The sequence below is a fragment of the Oryctolagus cuniculus genome, chromosome 12 (genome assembly GCF_964237555.1).
Source record: "Oryctolagus cuniculus chromosome 12, mOryCun1.1, whole genome shotgun sequence".
Classification (NCBI taxonomy): Eukaryota; Metazoa; Chordata; class Mammalia; order Lagomorpha; family Leporidae; genus Oryctolagus; species Oryctolagus cuniculus.
The window spans coordinates 55,206,942-55,216,375 of NC_091443.1; the positions used below are offsets into that span (position 1 = coordinate 55,206,942).

A 9,434-nucleotide genomic window follows, 5' to 3' on the forward strand; every position below is an offset into this window, starting at 1 on the left:
AAACTCCAGATTAATCCTTTTCGGAACACTTCTACCTCTGGCTCTATTTCTTAAAAAACTGACCTTAAGCAATTAACATCTCTTTGGGGTCATAACACTACATATTATTTCTCTTTACATAACACTATATTTTTCCTCACATAGTGCTGTATGTTATTTCTCTTCGCATGCATTTCTTTTTCTTTCTTTCTTTCTTTTTTTTTTTTTTTTTTTGACAGGCAGTTAGACAGTGAGAGAGACAGAGAAAAAGGTCTTCCTTTTTTTGCCGTTGGTTCACCCTCCAATGGCCACTGCGGCTGGCGCACTGCAGCTGGCGCATCACGCCAATCCGAAGGCAGGAGCCAGGTGCTTCTCCTGGTCTCCCATGGGGTTCAGGGCCCAAGCACTTGGGCCATCCTCCACTGCCTTCCCGGGCCACAGCAGAGAGCTGGCCTGGAAGAGGGCAACCGGGACAGAATCCAGTGCCCCCACTGGGACTAGAACCTTGTGTCCCCGCACCACTAGGCAGAGGATTAGCCTGTTGAGCCATGGCGGCGCCAGCATCTCTTCGCATGTATTCCTTTTACCCTCAGATATGGATGTAACTTTCAGTGCAAAATTCAAAAAAAAAATTAAAGCTCTGTTCTATCCCACTAATAATCTATTTTCATCTCTAGGTTATTTTAGAGAACACGAGAACACATTGACAAAATGGATACAAGAAATCAGTCTGTTGTGTCAGAATTTGTGCTTCTGGGACTTTGCCATTCATGGAATATTGAGGTCTTACTCTTCATGATATTTTTGATGCTTTATCTGATCATTGTATCTGGAAATATTTTCATCGTGGTCTTAATCATCACTGACTCACATCTCCATTCCCCCATGTACTTCTTGTTGGCCAATCTGTCCTTTGTGGACATGTGGCTTTCCTCAGTCACCACTCCTAAGATGATCACAGACTTCCTCAGAGAGAACAATACCATTTCCTTTGGAGGCTGCATGTGCCAGATCCTATTTGTTCATTTTGTAGGAGGGGGTGAGATGGTGCTACTTGTGGTAATGGCCTATGATCGCTATGTGGCCATCTGCAAGCCACTCCACTACTCCTCTATTATGAGTCTGCAAAAGTGCACTGGGCTGGTGCTGGCTTCCTGGATTGCTGGCTTTGTTCATGCTGTGAGTCAGATGGCTGTGATTGTGCAGCTGCCTTTCTGTGGCCCCAGGGAGATAGACAGCTTCTTCTGTGACATACCGCTGGTGGTCAGGCTGGCCTGCATGGAGTCCTCTAACTTGGAAATATTAATGAATGCTGACAGTGGGGTTCTGGCTATGACCTGCTTTATTCTACTGCTGATATCCTACACATATATTCTTCTCACTGTCTGCAAAAGCTCAAAAACTGGAGCATCGAAGGCCCTCTCTACCTGCACTGCCCACATCACAGTGGTGGTGCTCTTCTTTGGGCCGTGCATCTTCATCTATGTGTGGCCACTCAGCGTCACCTGGGTGGACAAGTTTCTTGCTGTGTTTTACTCTGTTATTACACCTCTCCTAAATCCAGCCATCTATACCCTGAGAAATAAAGAGATGAAAAGTGCCATGGATAGATTCAGAAACTATTACATGGATTCCAGAGCAAACAGTTAACACCTAAAAGCTTCAATAGGAAAAATTCAAATTGTCAACATCCTGTTTTTATAAAATAGTTGAGGCTTCAGGGTGTTTTTGTGTACCTTTTACTCCTAGCTTTATATACAAGAGTAGAGGTTAGCATAATTCAGTGAATTTCAACATTTCCTAATCAAACAGAAAAACATTATGAAGTGTTTCCCTAAAATCCAAATATTAATGATATCTATTTGTGGAAGTCTTATCAAAATTATTTTCTGTGTCTTTAATAACATTAAAAGAATACTGCAATGTTATATGTACATTCTGATGAGCAGCATCTTAATGAAATTTTTCCTAATTTCTTTTAACCACATTGGCAAAAAGTGTTTATGTAACATTGATACCTCTCATCTAAATGTCACTTACCTTTGGCAAAACATTATCACTTTTTCCTTAACTTAAATTCCTGCTCAAATACTAGTGGGAAAAATCAGGGGAAAAGCCAAGAGTGGATGATATACATTTGGCAAAGTATATAAGGAATAACAGTGGGGGTTATACCCTGCTTGTTTTTATTGACTTTATAAGAATTAAAATATATAAAGAAAGCCTAATGACATTTTCTTAATTAGATCATTGTCAAAGAATGATATTTACAACTTATTAATAATTTTATAAAAATCCTATAATATACTGTCCCCAAAGCGGGGACCATGCCTTACTGATAATTTTTTCAAAGCCAAAATACATAGTACAATGATTAATTATAAAATGGATACTTATGAAAATATATCAGTAAATCAACAAATGTTAAATTTTTCACTCAAATGCCTATAACATTCATTTTCAAAGTATGTATAAACTACTCTTGTATGTAAAAAATTTCTAGTGATTTTTAAAATATTTCTTTTCTTTTTCCCAGAATGATAAATTAAGTGAATTGAAATTCATTACTAAGAATCAGCAATATATATCATAAAATGAAAAGAGGATCCCATTCAATAGGATGCTGGCCATGGGTTTATTATAAATTGCCTTGATTGTGTTGAGGAATGTTCCATCTTTGCCAAATTTTCTCAAGGTTTTTTTTTTTTTAATCAAGAAACAATGTTGTGTTTTATCAAATACTTTTTCCGTATCAATTGAGTTAATATGGTTTTGGTTTTTCAGTTTGTTAATGTGATGTGTCACGTTGATTTGCTAATGTGATTTGCTAATTTATCCCTGGTATGCAGGGATATAAATTGATAAATTCCACTTGGTCCAGGTGAATACTCTTTCTGATGTGTTGGGGTATTTGATTAGCTGGTATCAACACTCTTCTCAGGTCCAGAAAAAAGTGCTAAAATGTCTATGGAAACACAAAAAACTTAAATAGCAAAAAGTAACCTTAAACAAAAAAATACAAAGCCAGAGGCATCACAGTATCATATTTCAAGACATACTACAAGGCAGTTATAATCAAACAGCATGGTACTGGCATAAAAATAGGCTTGTAGGTCAATGGAATAGAGTAGAAACTCCAGAAAACCAAACCACACATCTATATCCTCTTAATCTTTGAAAAAGGAGCTAAAATCTTTTCCTCAAGGAATAACAATCTTTTCAACAAATGATGCTGGGAAAATTGGATCTCCTCATGCAGAAGTATGAAAAAAGACCCCTACTTTATACTTTGTACAAAAACCAACTCAAAATGGATCAAGGATCTAAATCTACAACTTGATACCATCAAATTCCTATCAGAGAACATTGGGGAAACCCTGCAAGATATTGGTATAGGCAAAGATATCTTTGAAAAGACCCCAGAAACACAGGCAATTAAAGCTAAAATAGACAAATGGGATTACATCAAACTGAGAAGTTTCTGCACTGCAAAGGAAATACTCAAAGTGATGAGGCAACTGACAAAATGGGAGAAAATATTTGCAAACTATGCAACTTATACAGGATTAATATCCAGAATTTGTGAAGAGCTCAAGAAACTCAAAACAATCCAATTAAGAAATGGGCAAAGGACTTGAACAGGCATTTTTCAAAAGAGGAAATTTAAATTGCCAACAGACACATGAAAAAATGCTCAGGATCACTAACCATCTAGAAATGCAAATTAAAACCACAAGGCAGTTTCACCTCATTCCAGTTAGAATGGTTCTCATACAGAAATCAACAAAGAAATGTTGGATGAATGGAAAGAGGTATCCTAGACCACTATTGGTGGGAATGTAAACTAGTACATCGATTATAGAAAACAGTATGGAGATACCTCAGAAAATAGAGCTACCACATGATCCAGCAATACCACTCTTGGGAACTTACCCAAACAAAATGAAATCAGCATATGAAAGAGTTACTGTACCCTATGTTTATTGCAGCTCAATTCACAATATCTAAGATATAGTATTAACTCAGATGTCCATCAACTGATGTCTGGAAAAATTGAAGAATTTATATAGTATGGAATACTACTCAGGCATACAAAGGAACAAAATCCTGTCTTTAACAAAATGGACACAACTGGAAACCATTATACTTAGTGAAATAAGCCAGTCCCAACAAGACAGATACCAGATGTTTCCCTGATCGGTAATAATTAGTAGAGTACAAAAAAGTAATGTATATGAGCAAAATTGACACTGAGATTTACAGCTTTTGTCTCTACTGTTGATGAACAGTGTTTTTTCCTTCCTATTATTTGTTCAATTCTTTACTTTGTGTAGGATTAATCTTATGAGCATAAAATAAACTGAAAGTAAATCATTGTAAAAAAATTATTTAATGAATAGTGTTGAAATAAACAGCCAATCTTTGGGGGAAAATACGTTGAATCTGTACATTGTAGATGTCATACAAAATATTCTTAAAATTAAATCAAAAAATTAAATTATAAAAAAAAAGAAAGAGGGGTATTCCATCTGCTGGTTCACTCCCCAAATCCAATCACCATAGCCAGTGTTAATTTTCAATTTAGTGTAAATAATTTTCCTACTCTATGGAAGAATTCTTTCCCTGAGAACCAAGACCTTCAAAGCAAGCAGACCTCAACATTGTAAGGATGGGAAGAAATAAATTTTTAAGACATTTATTTATTTATTTATTTATTTTAAAGAGTAAGAGAGAGAGAGAGGTTTTCCATCTGCTTGTTCAATCCCCAAGTGGCTACAATGACCAGAGTTGGGCCAGGCTGAAGCCAGGAGCCAGGAGCTTCTTCCAAGTCTCCAATGTGGATGGAGAGAACCAGAGACTTGCACCATCTTCTGCTGCTTTCCCAGGTGCATTAGCAGGGAGCTGTTTCAGAAGCAGAGCATAATGGATTAGAACCAGGGCTAATATGGGCACTACAGACAGTGGCTTAATCTGCTGCACCACAGCACTGGCCAAAGGGAAAAAATTTCTGAGCAGGTAATTAAGTATATTAGTGAGAAGACCTTCTTCTGCTCCCTCATCTTCATTCCCAAATCCAGGGGATGAATATCTCAAGAGACTGACAGGTGATCCAGCTCTCTGCGATGGCCTGGAAAGCAGTAGAAGATGGCCCAAGTCTTTGGACCCCTGCACCCGCGTGGGAGATCTGAAAAAGGGTCCTGGCTCCTGGCTTCGGATCAGCTCAGCTCAGCTCTGGCCTTAGCAGCCATTTGGGGAAATGAACCAGCAGATGGAAGACCTCTCTCTCTATCTGGCTGTACCTCTCTCTGTAACTCTGTCTTTCAAATAAATAAAATAAATCTTAAAAAAACAAGAAAAAGGAACAAAGTCTGTGCACATTCTGAGCAATCTATCACCAGCAATCTATGCAGTCACCTTTGTCACTATCTGCTCATTCTGTTCACTTTAAGCCCTAACCCTCCAAACAAATCACAATTAATTATTCAGGAGCAAATGTAGATCCATGCTCGCTGGTAATAGCAAAATGAAATACTGGCTCATTGTCTTCCAAGGTGAAGAATTTCTCTTTGTCATTATCCTTTAGGACCACAATCATGGTACTAACCTTACTAATCCTTGAACATAAGACTTCACTAAATTGAGACCACATGAAGTTGAAGATATTTACTTTTAGTCACTGCCAATGTATCATGTAAAACCATCCATATATTTAAGTTTTTATTTCCAATCTATTGTTACAAGGAACTCTGTGTAGTAATAGGTATGCACTGAGAAGTAAATCCAGCAAGAGCAGATATTGAAGGGGTGGAGTCATAAGCTAATGCAACTGCTTAGTGCCACAGGACCTACCAAGCTTCATCAATTAAATATATTTTCACATTTCAATTTTATAGACTGAGCAATAAGATGGTATCCATGCCATAATGAGTATGGGTCACATAATACCTGATTCCAAATTTAGTCATTTCTTATCTATGACAGCCCAAATAGGGTGGTTATCACTGGATCTCAAGAAATGTTAATAAGGTGGTTAATCTCCTATTATCTGGTTCAGATATGTCTAAAGCATACAAAATTTTCTCTTTGCTCATTATTGCATACAATCAAAATTACTGTATCAGTGTAATAAATTGGAATATTTTTTGAAATATAGAGTTGAAGGCATTGAAGAATATTGCAGTAAATGAATTTTATGGTATATAAGTTATATTTTTTTAAATAGATTTCCAAAGTACAGCTTATGGATTACATTGGCTCCCCCCCCATGACTTCCCTCCCACCCACAACCCTCCCCTTTCCCGCTCTCTCTCCCCTTCCATTCATATCAAGATTCATTTTCAATTTTCTATATATACAGAAGATCAGTTTAGTATACATTTAGTAAAGATTTCAACAGTTTGCACCCACATAGAAACACAAAGTGGAAAATACTGTTTGAGTACTCGTTATAGCATTAAATCTCAATGTACAGCACATTAAGGACAGAGATCCTACATGAGGAGTAAGTGCACAGTGACTCCTGTTGTTGACTTTACAAATTGACACTCCTGTTTATGGCATCAGTAATCTCCCTATGCTCCAGTCATGAGTTTCCAAGGCTATGGAAGCCTTTTGAGTTCTCCGACTCTTATCTTATTTAGACAAGGTCATAGTCAAAGTGGAAGTTCTCTCCTCCCTTCAGAGAAAGGTACCTCCTTCTTTGAAGACCTGTTCTTTCCACTGGGATCTCACTCACAGAGATCTTTCATTTAGGTCCTATTTTTTTTTTTCCCAGAGTGTCTTGGCTTTCCATGCCTGAAATATATGAGTTATATTTTGAAAAGATTATATATATAAACATATGGAATCTTTAAATTTTTATGGAAAATGTGCATTATGAAAATTTACATATGGATTTCAAATTTTTGCACCAAAATGAGCTTATTTTTCATTTTATTTTTTCCTCAAACTTGATAAAGTACCCTCATATATTCGTGGATATGTATTTTTATTTATTTACCAAAATATGTACACTAAATGGTAGATTTTTTTTAACATTTTGAGTTTGTTAGAGGTACAAATTAGAGAGATGTATACCTACCTCTAATTAGATGTATACCTCTAATACAGTATAGGCTATGAATTTTCTAGGTATGGTTAACATTAGACTTACTCTATGCCATATTTTAGTTTGGACTGCATTTTTTCATTTTGCATTAAGCAAAGAAGTACACTGGGAAGGAAATCAGAACTCAGTTATTCTGGGCAGTTTAGAGAAGATGATAGTTTATATATAGTTTGAGTAAAGTACCAGTAAATTATTATTTTGAGTACAGGTAATCTAAAATGTGAAGCCACACTTTGAGCAATATATGCTTTTTCATCGCCTTTATATACATGTATAGTTGGACTATACCTCATTTGCCAAATAGTGTACAAATAGGGTTGTCATAATTCAATGTAACTTCATAAGTAATTCTGAATATTGTATAAAAAAGTTAATTCAGAAAAATGTTTAAAACTAGAAAGTATATATTTCATGGTAGTTCAAAGTATTTTCCAAAACAAGTCATAAATGAAAATAACTAGCTCAACATCAAACATGTAGCAATTTTATTTCAAAGAAAGGAATTCTTTATTATAATATAAATAAAAAGATTTTATACATAAAAAAGAAATAAATGCAGTGAGAGCTCTTGTGAGAAGTCTTTCAATCTGTAAATAAAAGAAACCATTGACATTGGTTATAGTCTTGTGAATACAGTGCTCTGCTCTGTGTTTCATAAACTTTTAAGGTCATGTGGGGACTGCTAAAAACAAAGACACACACACAATTGTCCTATTATATTTAAAACTATAAAGTACATAAATAATCTATAAAAGGAAATTAAATAAGTAATCAAACGAATTATTACTGATTTTGGACATAAGTATCCAAGATTTTCTGAGCTTTTATGGATACAAGTGACATACTTGGTCCATAAGATGGTGTATGTATCAAACACTTTGAGTATCTGTCATGTAATTCTTAAACTGCATATATTCATTAAAGTATTTGTGTCATTTGTGTGGTAGAAAATATACTAAATGACTTGTACTCTCATGTATTACTTAAGAGATCTTCCTCAAACCTGGGACTTGATTACCCAGTCTCCTCATTGCCATCTTCATGTCTTTGTTCCTCAAGGTGTATATGGCAGGATTCAGAATGGGTGTAATCATGAAATCCAAAATGGCAAGAAATTTATCCACTGATACTGTGGGAAATGGCCACATATAGACAAAGATGCATGGCCCAAAAAACAAAACCACCACCGTGATGTGAGCTGAAAGGGTGGAGAGGGCCTTGGACAAACCACCCGAGGAGCGTTTCCATACAGTGACCAGGATGAATATGTAGGAGATCATCAAGAAGAAGAAGGTGCCTGTGGAAATAAACCCACTGTTGGCAGTCACTATGAATTCCATCCTGTAAGTGTCTGTGCAGGCAAGTTTGATGAACCAAGGAAGATCACAGTAAAAACTATCTATCTCATTAGGACCACAAAAAGGCAAATGAACAACAAAAGCTAACTGAGCCAATGAGTGAAGGAGACCAATAACCCAAGCACCAGACAGAAACAAAACGCACATCTGTGGGTTCATGATGGTCAGGTAATGGAGGGGCTTGCATATGGCCACATATCTGTCCAAGGCCATGGCTAAGAGCAGCACCATCTCCGATCCACCCAGGACATGAAGGGCAAATATCTGGAGGATGCAACCCTGAAATGAAATGATATTTTTCCCAGAGTAAAGGTCAGAAATCATTTTAGGAACCGTAACAGTAGAAAGGCACATATCAATGAATGAAAGATTTCCCAAAAGGAAGTACATTGGAGAGTGTAAATGAGCATCGAACATCACAGAAAATACAACAAGGAGGTTCCCAAGAACAATAATTACATAAAACACCACAGAGAAGGCCAGAAGAAAATTCTGCACTGGTCTATAGGTAGAAAGTCCCAGGAATACAAATTCAAATACTGCTGAATAATCTGTTTTATTCATTGATTTTGTATTACCTGAAAGGAACAACAATAAATAAAGTAATGCACAAGAGATATTAAACAATGTAGATGTCACAAGGCTTCAAATTCTAATATTAAAAAAATTAACCACAGTTACAAAATCCCTTTGAAAACATTATACATTAATTTGTTCATTTAACAACATCTATTGAGTAACTTTACTGAATACCCCTATATGTTAGTCACTGCATCGCATTCCAAAATGAACATAGACCTCATCATTGTACATTTTTCAGTCTAGTTGTGAAGCTAGGCATTAAACAACTAGTTACATATGTAGAGGATTATGCTGATTATAAGTTATATAAAAAGACAAACTAGGTGCTGGAAGATGTGTGTGCTAAGATCTAAAAAATGAACATGGTTTCAGGGGCTGGCGCTGTAGCACAGTGGGTTAATCCTCTG

General features: G+C 36.2%; 2 protein-coding genes across 2 annotated transcripts; one reads left to right on the forward strand and one right to left on the reverse strand.

The window, feature by feature from the left end:
- Window positions 1–262: 262 nt before the first annotated feature.
- LOC100346389 (olfactory receptor 4K14-like) lies at window positions 263–4,386 on the forward strand. Its single transcript, XM_051822571.2, has one exon. The coding sequence runs from the start codon at window positions 691–693 to the stop codon at window positions 1,627–1,629; it is 939 nt and encodes a 312-aa protein (XP_051678531.2). The 5' UTR covers window positions 263–690; the 3' UTR covers window positions 1,630–4,386.
- A 3,529-nt stretch (window positions 4,387–7,915) lies between these two features.
- Window positions 7,916–9,103, reverse strand: LOC100346132 (olfactory receptor 4F15-like). The gene has a single exon (XM_051822283.2). It carries the CDS (start codon window positions 9,007–9,009, stop codon window positions 8,071–8,073), a length of 939 nt encoding a protein of 312 aa, XP_051678243.2. The 5' UTR covers window positions 9,010–9,103; the 3' UTR covers window positions 7,916–8,070.
- Window positions 9,104–9,434: the final 331 nt, after the last annotated feature.

What these genes read in the sequence shown, in the direction of transcription:
- LOC100346389 (XM_051822571.2), top strand. Translation starts at nt 691, where the DNA reads ATGGATACAAGAAATCAGTCTGTTGTGTCAGAATTTGTGCTTCTGGGA.
- LOC100346132 (XM_051822283.2), bottom strand. Translation starts at nt 9,009, where the DNA reads ATGAATAAAACAGATTATTCAGCAGTATTTGAATTTGTATTCCTGGGA.